We start from the raw sequence: 14333 nt of genomic DNA, 5'->3' as shown, positions 1-14333 counted from the left end.
AACTTGTTCTAGGAATATAATGTCTTTTCTAACTCCCAGGGACTCCTGCAAGCAAACAGTGTACACACATTTATCCAAACACAAACACATAAAATTAAGTATTTTTATATAAAAAAATCCTTGAACTCCTAATTATACTCTAAAAGACCAAAGCTGACTTACCATTAGATTATTATAAATTTGTTTTGGAGACAGTCTCATAGCCTATGGTGACCTCAAAGTCACAATGTTGATGAGGATGGCCTTACACTCCTAATTCTCTTATCTCTGCCTATTGCAATGTGATATACCTCGATCATAGGCTGGGATTAATAGTGTACAGGCTGAGATTATAGGCGTTTACCACACATCCTTCTTCAATTACCTTGACTTTTCTTAAAAGCACAGAACTGAAACCACTTCCAATGAAGATCTAGTTGTTCAAATCATATCTGCAATCCCTTGAGAGTAATCCAAAAGGTCTTACAAAGCAGTCCATAATCCTTATACTTAAAAGTCATTTTACTTTCGGGAGTTTAAATCTCAGATTTCTTGAAGATTATATTTATAAAGAACAGAAATTTTATAACTGATTATGTTTTTAGTGCATTAGAGCAGAATAAAGACATCCGATTCTTTGTTTAAATATACTAAGTTCTAGACTACATTTTGGACAATTTAGTCTTATTTCTATAGAGTTTTGTTTTTGGGAGACAGGGTCTTACTATGAAGCCTTTATGTAGACCAACCTAACCTCTAACTCAGAGATCCACCTGCCTCTGCATCCAGAGTTCTGGGAATAAAGGCATGTGCCACCATGCTTGGCTACTCCTATTTTAACGTGCAGGTTCTACTAATTGTACGTATTTTGTCAAAGTAAAATACGTATTCTGTGCTGGGCAATGGTGGCGCACGCCTTTAATCCCAGCACTTGGGAGGCAGAGACAGGTGGATCTCTGTGAGTTTGAGCTAGTTCCAGGACAGGCTCCAAAGCTACAGAGAAACCCTGTCTCGAAAAACAAAAAATCATGTGATTCACCCAAAAACTAATTTTTAAAAAAGGGAACCAAAAAGAAAAAAAAAAGGACAAAGTCATTAAACAACCACTGCCATCTCCTTTACTTGACAAAACATCTGAATTCTGAACATTTCCATATGCAAGTGTAACTGTTCATGCAAGCCAGAGTTACATAGCCAGACTCTATTGCAATGCAAAAACAAACCAAAACCCCATCAAAAACCCAATTCTGAACACATAACTAATAGTGTATGCACTTTGGCTGAGGACAAAGTTTTCTCCTTAAAAAGCCAGAAACGTTCGATAGACCTCTGGAAGTAGATGTCGGTAACAGAGCTTAAATTTTTTAAAAAAATATTTCATTTAAAGTCCAGCAGAAACACAAAATGTGAACTCTTTAAGCTGTATTTGAATGCCTTCCAAATATGGTACAAACACAATACACAAAATCTTTTAGCAGGGCGGTGGTGGTGGTGCACGCCTTTAATCCCAGCACTCGGGAGGCAGAGGAAGGCGGATCGAGGCCGGGTCCGACAGCCTCCAAAGCAATACAGAGAAACCCTGTCTCTAAAAACAAACAAAACAAAAATCTTTCATAGCTTCATTATTTTTGTTAGGTCTTGCTAATTGCTCAGGCTGGCCTCAAACTTACAATCAAGTCAGCCTATCCTCTGGAGCAGCTGGGATTATGACCATGTAAAATTGTGTCTGGCTCTATTTTTCATCTTTGCCAACAACATACTTTCTAAGAGATTGTTTAGTAATTGTTTTCAACTGTTATTTTTTATTTATGAAGTTCAATAAGCATTTTACAAAATGCTTTCATTTTCATGAATATGACACATGAAAAAACCCATGATGTTGAAAATGGATGTTTTCTTTCAAATAACCATATATTATTGTGTTACCCCTTATATACACGGGACCAGGCAGAGCAATAAAATAGTTATAATCAAAATATGTATTAAGCATTTACGTAGTAGTACCTATTAGTTTGAAGGTACTGTTCTAAAGACTCAGAATACAGGGATAAGTGAACATAAGTACAATGAATGTCCTCATTTTACATGATAAAACTGAAGTATCTAGCCAAAAACTCAGAAAAATTTCAAAGTTCTGGTTACAATGGAGGTTTTATTTATATAAAATCTTCCTGTGTTTTATTTTTCTTGCCATTTTAAGACCTTATCAACAAATATAAATATGTATGGTTCAACTAGGTGGAATGGCCATTTCATTTTTCTTTTGGAGAATGCTGATAAATTTTTCAACAGAATGCACTGTTCAAGACTTGATTTTTAAATAACTGGGGAATATTCTTCAATACTTTATCCTCCTTCCCTTCTACTACAGGAAGGCAAAATGAGCTAAAGTTCACAGAACTCTCCTTCAGATTAGAAATGTGTCCATGAGTCAAGATAATTAAGCCTTACTGTCTAGGTCATAGTTAACTAGCTTCGTATATCTGCCTTGGAAGTGGCTTGAGATTATTGCTAGTCATTTGTTATAGTATGGATATGAAGGGTCTCCCCACTTGTCTAATCACTGAGATGTGATTACATCATCAGGGTATTTACCTATCAGTGGATTAATACCTTAATGGTTCACATGATGGTATTATTGGGATGTAGAAGGTAAAAATGCCCCAGAAAGGCTTCTCTTGTCCCTAGCCCCTTCCCACTTTCTGCTGCTTGATTGTCAAGGGTGAGCAGCGTCAGAAATACTCAGCCATATTCTTGCTCAACTCAAGACCAAATTAATAGATTAGCTAACCTTTCACTGAAACCTTAGAAACTATGAACCAAAATCCCTTCAATGTTTTTGTCTGGCATTTTATCACAACAAGAAATCAACTCACCATCTTCTTTTACTTCAAGAGGAAGTAAATCTACAATGCTCAAAATATAGAGAAATTTGGGTAGGACGCTGACCTGCACATACATGATTTATCCTTGCCTTTTCTGGTTAAAGGTGTAAAAATTATGTTGAGTGATATTAAGTTTCAATATTTTAACAAAAATACTAGATAAAATATGAATGTAGAATAATTTCTATTAATAAATATAGAGAACTGTCTAAAGTAGCTTATCTATTTTACTAAAAAATAGTTTACAAAACATTTACCCTCAAATTTTAAGTGATTATGAAGCATTTTTTTAGCAATTCTACAAAATCACAATTTAAATAGGAAGACAAAAATGTTTTATTTTTAAACCACTGAAAAAAACAAATGTCTGTTACTTTAGAAATACTAAATATGGAAACTGGTCTTCTGAATGTGGTACACACTCCCATATTACCTAAATACTGCATATGATTCTATCGTCTTCTCTAACATCAACAACATTTGACAAAGTTAGAGATATCCCAAGGGTCTGCTAATCATGATCACCTTCCAAAGTCATCATCTTTAGGTTCAACTCATTTATACAAGTACAAGTTCTGTCCAAGATGTTCCTGACACATGAAGCTTCCAGTTGAATTTCAGAAAAGTTAAGAAAAGTATCTTCCTTTTTTGCCTGTGAATGTTTGCGTATTGCTGTACTGTTGGCTTATATCCACTACAGATACTGGTTCTAGGCCAGCCCAAGGGTCTTCAAGCATTGAAGGCTTAAAATAACTTTCCAACTCATTAGACATTCTTTTTTCTCTACCACGCCCTGATCCAAATGGTGTAGATGTCCTTGGAGAACCCTTTAGGAAAAAAATCATCAGTTAAAAAAACATCTAATAGAGATAATTGGTACTTTTGACTCTAACTGAAGATGAGTGGGGATCAACATCTAAAAGGTGAAAATTGATGCCCAACATATTCAATTGCAAATTTCTTGTTTACTCTAAGCCAGTTGGCTATGGTGGCCCACACCTATAACCCCATCACTTGAGAGGCAGAGGCAGGCATGATCCATGTGAGTTCGAGGTCAGCCTGGTCTACAGAGCTAGTTCCAGGACAGCAAAGGCTGTTACATAGAGAAACCCTGTCTCAAAAAACAAAACAAAAATAAAAATTACTAAAAGTAATTGTATTTTTCATTTTTTTTAAAAAGATGCCCTGTCTTGAGTTTCTAATGTGATAACCCTGCAGCACAAGCAGTGATCAAATTAATTGTTCTCAATTTTTCTTGAAAACTTACTTTTTAACCTTATAGGTCTCAAACTTTTATAATGCATGAAAATTTCCTATACTTAAAAAAACTCCATCTCTAAGAAATTCAGTTGGGTGAGAATATTCAAATTTGCAAAACACTGTAGATTCAAGTAGTTAACCAAAGAGCTACTTCCTCCCCTGGGTTTTCACTCATTTCGAGGAAGGGAAATTTCCACAATCCCTGTTTCTCGATTTTTTCCTTCAAGACAACTTGAAGTAGAAGTCAATATAGCTTGGGAAAAAATTATAACGATAAAAAAAGAGCAAGAAAGCAAAACCAAGGGATGGACATCTGTAGGAAATGGCAGTGGACTATAATCTAGAGAAGCCATAAAATAGTGGGGAATCATTCATGTCCTCCCTCTACGAGTCCAGGATTATTTACTGAAAATAACTGACAAAAAACCTCTGGGGTTGTGAGAGAAGAAATGGAGGGTTAAGAAAAATTGTATAGAAATACGGTATACTCGTTAAGAGCACAATTTCTGTGGAACAGAACGATAGCTCTGCCACGTATGGTAATCTTAAATAATTTCTTTACGCTTCCGTTCACTCATAGGCAAAACTGGGTCAACGTAGTATGTTGCCTCACAGAGGATTAAACAATCCACGTAAAGGGAATTTTAGTATCACGCCTGCCATTACAGGAAGAGCTCGGCAAACGCTAACTATTGTCTTTACCTGGGGGTAGGTCTGCTGCTGCCCTGGGGAGTAGCCGAACTGATGCTGGGACCCCGCGGGGGACCTGGAGTAGGAGCCTGGGTAGCCGCCCGGGGACGGAGACCCGAAGCGGGCCCCCGAGAAGCTGCCGCCGTGCCGCGGAGAGTGGCTGCTCCCGTACGGCCTAGCCCGGGGCCCGCACGGCGGAGTGTGGTGCGGACTCCCGTACCCGTCCCGCGGGGAGGGCGGCCGCGGCCCCCCTCCCAGGGCACCCCGGAAGCTGCTTCCGCCACCCCAGCCTCCTATCCCCGGCCCGGGGTACGGAGGAGTTGGGGGTCGAAAATTCGGTCGGTGCATATCAGGAAATGAAGCTGAAGACTTTAGTCGCCGATCCCCTCACCGGAACTCTAACGATCGACCGCCAGAAATGAACTGGTATTGCTCTATTTATGTGGCCTTCCGGCTGCTAGCACCGTACGACACCTTAGTTCCGGCTGCGCAAGGTTCCGACCTCACAAAGCTCCCGCTGGAAGGCCAGTAAATAGGTCACTCAAGTCGGCGGATGGTGGTGGGTCTGAAGGGAGGAAAGACTGTAAGGGGGAAAACAAACCCTCGAGCCCAGCAAGAACACTGCCACCGGCGGCTTTCCGTAGGCCGCAAGTACACGAAGGCGGAAGTGGAAGACAAAACCCTTCGTCCCGCTTTATGGGGTGTGGGAGAGTGCGGGCGGGCGGGCGGGTGGGAGAGGGGCGGAGCCTAGCGGGTGGGCCATTGAGCTCTGAGGCTTCGGGGAAGACTGGGCCTGAAGCATCTGCCAGACTAAGGGCCGGAGTTGTGGGCCCTGGTTAAAAAGGAGCAAGTCTCGCGGGACTGGGGTGGAAGCGAGAGCCGAGGCGCGGGAGTGGATGGAGAGGGATGAGGCCTAGGGGGCGGGGCTGAGAGGACAGGAGCCAGAGTGGGTGGGGCTGAGGGGGGCAGGAACTACAGGGGGCGGAGCCTAGGGGCTGGAGCCAGGGAGGGCGGGGCCGAGGGGCAATGAGATGGAGGCCGGCGACGCGGCACAGCGGTGGGACGGGGTGAACCCGGGGGGGGGCGTGGCTGAGGGAACTGGATGGAGGGGGCGGAGGGTCCTAAGGTCTAGGAGGGAGGCAGCGGGAGCGCTCTCACTCGGCTGAGGGACGATGCTGTGGACGCTGGCCAGGGCGTTGGCTTTTCGGAGACCCGGCCGAGGCCGGGCGGGCTGGAGGGGGCTGTGGACCGGCCGCCCGCAGTCAGGTACCCTCAGATACTAAGAGCCCAGACTCCCTGAGGAGAGCGCTCACGGCCGCGATCGTGCCCTGCTTCTCTTCTCCACCCCTCCCTTCTAGTCCTCCAAGTTTTGGTAACTTTTAAAAAACACTACATCCCGCCAAAAGCTTAGTTTTAGGAAGCTACCTTGATAACTTAGAGAGCCTGTACTAATTGATGCTGGACTTGACCGGACCCCTGTGTTTCAGTTCTTGTGGAAGTTGACAAAGTTAGGAAAAAGTTATTTTTTTTAAAGGGGGAAAAAGGAAATTTAACCTCAATTTTAAAATCTTGGTAATTATGAAGAAACGGGGTAATTCAGGAATGACATCTTTTGCATAAGATACCTGTTCCAGATATTATTGTAGAAGATGGAATTTCAAATTAGTAGTTTTAGTGAGTTCCCCGTAGTCTTTCAGAATACTGAAATCAGCTCGGGGAAGTTTGAGGCTCACTAAATTTGACCAGTGTATAGTATGGACCTATGGAGATTTTGTTTGTTTAGATTTTTTGTGTGTATGAATGTTTTGCCTGTATTTATGCACATGCATCTCTGACATGCCTGATGCCTTTGGAAATCAGAAGAGTGTGGTTGTGGTTTGCCATGTAAGTGCTTCGAGCAACGTGGGTCCTATACAAGAGCAGTAAGTCCTCTTAACCACTGAGCCACCCTCCTGTCCCCTGTGGGTTTCATTCAGCCAGAGCACCGTTACAGAGCATTTTGGGCTCTGTTCAGTCTCTGACATCTTTCCGTGGTAGACTAAAAAGAGTGGCTTTATTCTTCATTAATGGATACACAAACACAGGGTTTTGGGGAGGTGGGTGGGTGAGGTTTGATTTTTTTTTCATGGTGGTGGTTTATTCTTGAGCAGTTCTGTTGGACTTTCTTGTTTTCTTCAGTTTTTTTGCCTTTGGGACAAGTTCTCAATATATAACCCAAGATTGACCATATTTCTTTGTTCTGAAGACAAATGATTAGTCATGGAAGGATAATCTCATCATCAAGAGATAGTGATATGATTAAAGCCTGCAAACTACATTTGTGTTGTTCTATCCTGACCAAAACTTTTCTAAACATTTTGTTGGGCCAGGCGTTTAGCTTAGTATCTGGCAGTTTGGCACTCACACGTATTGAATAAATAAGTCACGTATATCACACATATATGTAGTGATACTTATGATTTATTAAAGCTTGCCTGAGGATTCAGAAAAGGAAGTCAGCTGAAAGCCATAGAAGCCAGACACACACCTTTAATCCCAGCAGTCAGAAGCTAGGAGATGGTGGTAAACACTTTTAATCCTAGGACTCAGGATTAAGAGGCAGAGGCATCTCTTTGAGTTCAAGGCCACTCAGGGAGATTGAATCAGTTTAAAAGAGAAACAGATCACATGCCTGTAATCCCAGCACTAGAGGGATATACAAAATAGAAGCAGAGTCTTCAGTATTCAGTAGGAAGCATTTATTCTCCAGCCATGCTGTGAGGAGAGCTCATGGGACAGCCCTTTCAGCCTGAGCTAGACGTGAGAGCTAGTGGCCAGCTGGTTTGCTTTTCTGAACTTCAGCTTAAAGTTTGAAACCCAATATTGGTCTCTGGGTCTTTTATTTTTCCTGTTTCACATATATGTCAGTAATTCAATAATCTACACTACAAGGGGAGCCAAGAAACAGAGTGATGGGCATCAAAATTACATTTATTATTTCTATAACTGACAAGAGTATGAATATGAGTGGAGTCTGCTTGTTTCTATAATGTTGCAATCTTTATTTAGGCTATCTAAATTGTGTGTATGTTTACAGTGGATATCAATTTCATTTTATCAAGTCATACCTTCAAAACAAAAGACAAATTTTTAAAAAAGGTAACAAAAACCTGCTTGAGAGCCCAATATATATATATAAACAGAAGAGCAATGTTTAAAACAGAGACTGAGGACCCAGAATCTTGCCCACATTGTATTCTGCAAAGAGACTCTTGGATCCCTCTGAAGAATTCCCAGATTTTAAGCAAAAAAGATTCTGAACACACCCCAATTTTAGGTAAATGGCAGTAATCAGTGCTTCATGTACTGATATTTTGGTTAGTTGTACTGTGTCTGTAAGAAGTAAATATTTTCATGTTTCTGCATTGCTAGCACTTTCTAAATGGAAACTGGGTTAAAGGACAAGCTTTGAAGTTAAAAGATGATTGATTAGATAGTTTGGAGTGTTTATACTTAAAGGGATATAAACCGAGAAGGTTAGATGCATTCTCAGGACTGAAAACTCAGTGAGGCTGCTGTTCCCCTGGAAAGGATATTTATATCCCACAGGCATCAGTTCAGTTTTTCCTCCCAAGGAATATTTGCTCCCATTTATCAGAAAAAGGTGGCAGCTGGACTATCATCTTGTACAAACTCCTAGATTCATACTTTTTGGGGTCTTCTCTTTCGGTTAAACCCCTGTAATTTGGTTACCGAGAAGTGAATATATGATTAACTTTATTCATTAATAGGAAGGAATGAATCTGCTTCAAACACAGTAAATCACTTAATATTTCCATTAGCAAAAGATTTACAGGAACCATTTTTTAAGTCTCTTAAGATTCAAATTCCATTGCTTTGTTAAAATTTATTCCTTTTCCATTTCTAACCACGTATATATAGTGGTCAGGCACAAGAGAAATGTGTTATACATATTTATGTCTTTTCACACTAATATTCTTCAGCCATGCATGATACATGAATTAATGCAGTTATACCAATGGAAGTCTCCATTAACATTGATTAAAAAAAAAACTTACAGCCGGGCGGTGGTGGCGCACGCCTTTAATCCCAGCACTCGGGAGGCAGAGGCAGGCGGATCTCTGTGAGTTCGAGGCCACCCTGGTCTACCTAGTGAGTTCCAGGACAGCCTCCAAAACAATGCAGAGAAACCCTGTCTCGAAAAAAACCAAAAAAAAAAAAAAAAACCTTACAGAAATGGCTCTATATGAAGAAATAAAAGGGTTGAAAGGAGTAGATGTGAGTTTCAAAGGAACATTCAGATGGATTGTTGAGGGTAAGAAGTTTATTAGAAGGGCTAGTAATACCATGAACAAATAGATACCAGTATGGGGCAGGGCTCTGAGGAGAGTTTAGAGATAGAGAACTTGGTGGGTACTCTGCAACAGTCAGGCTCATGAGGCAGGAGTTTGGGCCTTTTGCTTTCTGTTTTCCTAGCAGGAGACAGGAGACCAGAGCATGTGTATGGCCACCAGTACCCACTTTTGTGAACCAGTTACCCAAATGAGAAATCCTGGCACCTGGAAGCCCTATTAGCTAGAAGTTCACAGTTTCTTAGTAGGGTGCCTGTCAGCATATGCAAGAGGGATAGGGCTCTTGCAGGTATTGTGGCCTGAACGTCTTTCTGGCTGGAGTCTGACATTAGAAGTGAGTCATATTTTCTAAAAATAAACACTAAAAGATTACTTCAAATGAGCAGATAACATTGTAATGTCATTAGAATTTGTATCTTTGTAGTTTTCCAATTTTAAAATGATACACTTACATTTTCATGGTTTGAGCGTCCCCTCCAAAACACAAGTTGAAGTTTAATCTTAACTATAATAGTATTTTAAAAATGTTTGGAATTTTGAGGACTCAGCCCTCATGAGGGGTTAGCATGGTTGTAAGTTAGTTATTGCCAGAGTGATTTGTTATAAAAGCAAGATTAACTTTGTGATCCCTGTTGTTACTGCCCTTTGTCCCCTTGTTTTCTGCCATGGGGAATGGAACACAAAGACTAAACATAAGCACTGTGCCCTCTTAGATGTTCCAGCTCTTAGATTAAGAAATAATCCCTTTGTAAGTAAATCACCCAATCTCTAGTTTTCTGTTACAGCAGCAGAAAACCAGCAAATACAACACTTATTGCATAAAATGTAAAGATTTAGAAACATAAAAAACAAGAGAAATACTACCTCTTCTATAACCCTGAGGTACCAAATTGTGCTGCCCACATAGTTATTGTGTAGCACTGATGCTTGATCAACCTAGCAGGGGCCACACCCTTAAAGAAAACCAACTCTCCCTCCTCCAGAAGCTATTAACTGTCAATAGTTCTTCAGCTAAGTGTGGGTGTTCATGAGCTCTTCCCCACTCCATGCTAGAATGTTGACTAATTTGATCTCATGCAAGTCCTGTGCAGTCACCCACAGAAGACACTGTTTTACTCTGGCCTTTCCAGACCTCTTACTCTTACGGCCTCTCCGTGCACCCTCTTCTGTGTTGGTACCCACCCTTTCTCTTTGTATTTGTGTGCTTGATAATGTAGATGCCCCATTTGTGGTTGAGGACACTTACTGATCCCTAGTTACATCCTCTGCATTCTGAGCCGTTGTGAGTTTCTGTATCAACTGCTGAAATTTCTTGAATAAGTACTGAGAGCTGCACTAATATATGGGTGTAGACATAGAAATTTAGACAACAATTTGATACTATGTCCATTTAGCAAAGTAATAGTCGAATCATCGCTCGGGCCTGACAAAAGGAGCTTCCTGTATTCAGTTGAATAGTGGAACTCCTATTATCATACCTCACATTTTCTTAAGTCCTTGCTAGTACTTGCAGGGGTGCTTCAGCAGTGTAGGAATGGGCTCTGTTTTGTTGCTTGTCTCCTGCAGGAGCTGCCATTTTTCTAAATTGCACAGCACAACCATTTCTTTGGTCAGTTTCTCCCAGAGGTCTATACCAACATTCAGAGTTTTCAGTTGTCTGTGGTTTGTGAACATCGTCATTTTCCTCACCAGTTTCTGATTCATCTGTCTCTGTGCTCTGGTCAGCTGGCTTTAGAATACTTTTTGAGAAGCCTGGGCAACTATGCAGTTTTTCCTTTTGCCTGCTGACTTTGGGTTATAAATTCTATAACTGTGGATTAAGCTTTGCCCCTCAGGAAGTCCCCATGTGTCTGTTTGACTGTCCATCTACTCCACAACTCCTCTCCAGTTTCTCTGACATGCGGAGAGCTGGTTCTCTTGGCAGCATTTTCATTGTGTCAATAAACTTTGCTACAATGTGAACCAAAGCAAGAAGCTGCTTCTGGGATGTGTGAGGAGTTTGTCTCTTTTTCAGAGTGGGAGAAGGCTTGTAAATGAAATAGGCTTATCAGCTGTAGAAACAAATATATAAAAGTTGATTTGGGGCTGATTTCTCTAAAAAAATCTTAATTCAGTCTTTAGTAAAGCCTTTATATAGCCTGTTTGGAAAAGACTGATTCTTAAGGGAAAATGAAACACTCGATGTAGCCTGAAATGGAAAACAGTATTAAAAATCACTGTATTGTATACTGAGTGTGTGTGTGTGTGTGTGTGTGTGTGTGTGTGTGTGTGTGTGTGTCTGTCTGTCTGTCTGTCTGTCTGTCTGTCTGTGTGTCTCTGGTATGTGCGCTTGTTCATATGTAATTGAGTGTGGAAACCAGAGGACAGCCTATGTTGTTGTCCCTCCCCCCCCCCTTTTTTTTTAGACAGAGCCTCTCAATGTCCTGGCTTGAACTTACCAAGAAGTTGGACTGGCTTGTCAGTGATCTCCATAGATTTTTCCCATCTCCACTTGCAACCTGGTACTAGTACATGGCACCATGTCAATTTAATGTGGGTCCTAGCTATTTAACTCAGTTCCTCATGATTATTAAGCAAGCACTTTACCAACTGAGCCATCTCCCCAGGGCCTCCACAACAGACAGATTTACACCCATCCCTTAGCATATTTGAAGAATGATTTCTGTTTGTTTGTTTTTTAAGTGTCTCACTGTGTATCCCGGACTGATCTGGAGCTTGCTAAACAGGCTTGCCTTGATCTTACAGAGGTTTACCTGCCTCTGCTTCCCAAGTTCTGGAATTAAAGATGCATGCCACCACACTTGGCTACAGTGAATTCTGTAAACAGAAAAGGTTAATTGTAGAATATTAGTATTTTAAAGTTTTATAGAAACTGCCAGGTTTTCATAAAAGGCTATTGTCATTCCAAAAGATATGAAAGTATCCCCTTAATCATACATACCCTTGTCAACCTTTTAAATGTTACAAACTGGTAAGGAAAATTAATACTATAATATTCAACTTTTTGTTATAAAGGAAATTGCTCACGATATTTTTTCTTACGCTACTGGAAAATTTTATCTGTGAATTGTTCATTTCCCTTTGGGATTTGTTTCTTTGTTTCTGATCTCTAAGTTCTATTCTGGAAATCATTTATGTCTTATTCTTGAGGATGCTTTTTTCTGGATACTGTATCATTCATCTTCTAATTTTATTTCCAGTTTCTTTTACTGTACCAAGCTATATATTGCAACTATGAACTAGTCCCTTTATGGTAGCTTGAATTTCAGTCTTTTATCCTCTTTTCTTTTTTTTTTGTTTTTGATAAAAGCTTTTTCTTGAATAAAGGTATATTTCCTTTCATCTTTTTCTAGCACCTTAGTTATTTACATTTTATTTATGTTTAGTTCTTGAATCTACCTAGACTTTAATAAGAAAGACACATATGGCAATCCCTTTTTTCTTAAGCGTATAATGTTTCCCCAACTATATCTTAAATATGTAATGTGGATAATTTTCTCTTTTGGCTCTTTGTTCTTTTGGGGGGGCGGGCTGCCACCAAGCTCCCAAGTAAATCACACACGGAGGAGTATTCTTGGTTATGAGTTCCCAGCCTTAGCTTGGCTTGTAGCTAGCCGGCTTTTCTTATTTTATCCTCTCTACCTGTTCCCTCTGGGCTTTTATCTTTCTTACTTTCCTTTTTACTCTGTGGCTGGGTGGCTGGGTAGCTGGGTGGCTGGGTGGCTGGGTGGCTGGGTGGCTGGGTGGCTGGGTGGCTGGGTGGCCAGCCCCTAACATTCTACTCTCCTTTTTCTCGTGTTGTTCCTCTCTTTTCCCTCATTTCTCCTTCTGTTTATATTCTCTTATTCAGCTCTTTATCAGACCATCAGGTGTTTCAGACAGGCAAAGAATCACAGCTTCACAGAGCTAAACAAATGCAGCATAAACAAAAGCCACACACTTTTAAATAATATTCTACTTCATAAATAATTTGAATTTTTTCATTGTATAATAATAATTCATTTTTCTGTTATACTTGTTTCCCTATTCTTTGATGTATTAACTTGTTTGTCTGTTTTGAGACAGGGTTTCTCTTTGTAGCCCTGGCTGTCCTGGAACTCACTCTGTAGACCAGACTGGCCTCAAACTCAGAAATCTGTCTGCTTCTGCCTCCTGAGTGCTAGGCGTAAACGCATGAACCACCACTGCCCAGCTTCAATTGTCTGTTTTTGTTTTTTTTCTCTTTTTGGTTTTTCAAGACAGGGTTTTTCTGTGGCTTTGGAGGCTGTCCTGGAACTAGCTCTTATAGACCAGGCTGGTCTCGAACTCACAAAGATCTGCCTGTCTCTGCCTCCCGAGTGCTGGGATTAAAGGCGTGAGCCACCAATGCCTGGCTTCAATTGTCTGTTCTTATATGGATATAGCATATTGTATAATCTCTTAGTCTAACTATCATTCCCCAACCCCATAATTTTACTGACAGTTCTTGGCCATGTGCTCATTAAAACAAATTTTAAAATAAATTTATTAATTTTTCTGTTTCTTTCCCTGATAATGAGGAGATGTATCAGACTTTCTTTGGACCAACAGCTCCCAAATAATGGCATGAAGACTTCTCATTAAGTATAAAAGCTTGGCCTTAGTTTAGGCTTGTGTTACAAAACAGCTCTTGTAACTTCAGTTAACATGCTTCTATTAATCTACATTCTGTTACATGACTTGTTACCTTTTCTCAATAAAGTGTACATCCTACTTCCTCTACATCTCACTGGTGAATTCCCTGCCACCCAAATTCTTACCCCGAGTTCCCCTCTCTCACTGGAAGTCCTGCCTATCCTCTCCTGCCTAACTATTGGCTGTTCAGCTCTTTATTAAACCAGTCAGAAGGTGCCTTGGCAAGGGACACATCGTCACAGTGTACAAAAATATTATCCCACAACAGAGATGTCTTATGCATTTTTGGTGGGCTTTAGTGACAGGGATTTGCTCTGTATTCCAGGCAGGAATAGAACTCACTATATAGTTCACGTTGAATTCATGACTTCCCTCCTTCCACAGCCTCTCAAGTGCTGAGAATTAAGGCATGTATAACCATGCCCCCCCCTCTCTGTGTGTGTGTGTGTGTGTGTGTGTGTGTGTGTGTGTGTGTGTTCCTGAGCGAGCCCATATGCAAGCATGTGAAATTGCC

The 14333-nt window shown here is 40.7% G+C and overlaps 2 protein-coding genes across 3 annotated transcripts in view; one reads left to right on the top strand and one right to left on the bottom strand.

Annotated features, from left to right (window-relative positions):
* Positions 1-1074: 1074 nt before the first annotated feature.
* On the bottom strand, positions 1075-5596 carry LOC101833591 (M-phase specific PLK1 interacting protein). Its single transcript, XM_005071803.4, has 2 exons — positions 4827-5596; positions 1075-3691 (listed from the first exon to the last, which is right to left on the bottom strand). The coding sequence occupies exons 1-2, from the start codon at positions 5160-5162 to the stop codon at positions 3491-3493; spliced, it is 537 nt and encodes a 178-aa protein (XP_005071860.1). The 5' UTR covers positions 5163-5596; the 3' UTR covers positions 1075-3490.
* A 347-nt stretch (positions 5597-5943) lies between these two features.
* The window catches only part of Sugct (succinyl-CoA:glutarate-CoA transferase), a 683098-nt gene continuing 674708 nt past the window's right edge, over positions 5944-14333 (top strand). For both annotated transcript variants that reach the window (XM_005071802.4, XM_013114681.3), the window contains exon 1: positions 5944-6080. In XM_005071802.4, the coding sequence (XP_005071859.1) occupies positions 5987-6080 (94 nt within the window). In that variant the 5' untranslated portion in view covers positions 5944-5986. The remainder of the gene's footprint in view (positions 6081-14333) is intronic.

This window comes from Mesocricetus auratus, unplaced genomic scaffold, assembly GCF_017639785.1.
Source record: "Mesocricetus auratus isolate SY011 unplaced genomic scaffold, BCM_Maur_2.0 Super-Scaffold_100013, whole genome shotgun sequence".
NCBI classification, from domain to species: Eukaryota; Metazoa; Chordata; class Mammalia; order Rodentia; family Cricetidae; genus Mesocricetus; species Mesocricetus auratus.
This window is presented reverse-complemented; position numbering and strand designations above follow the sequence as displayed.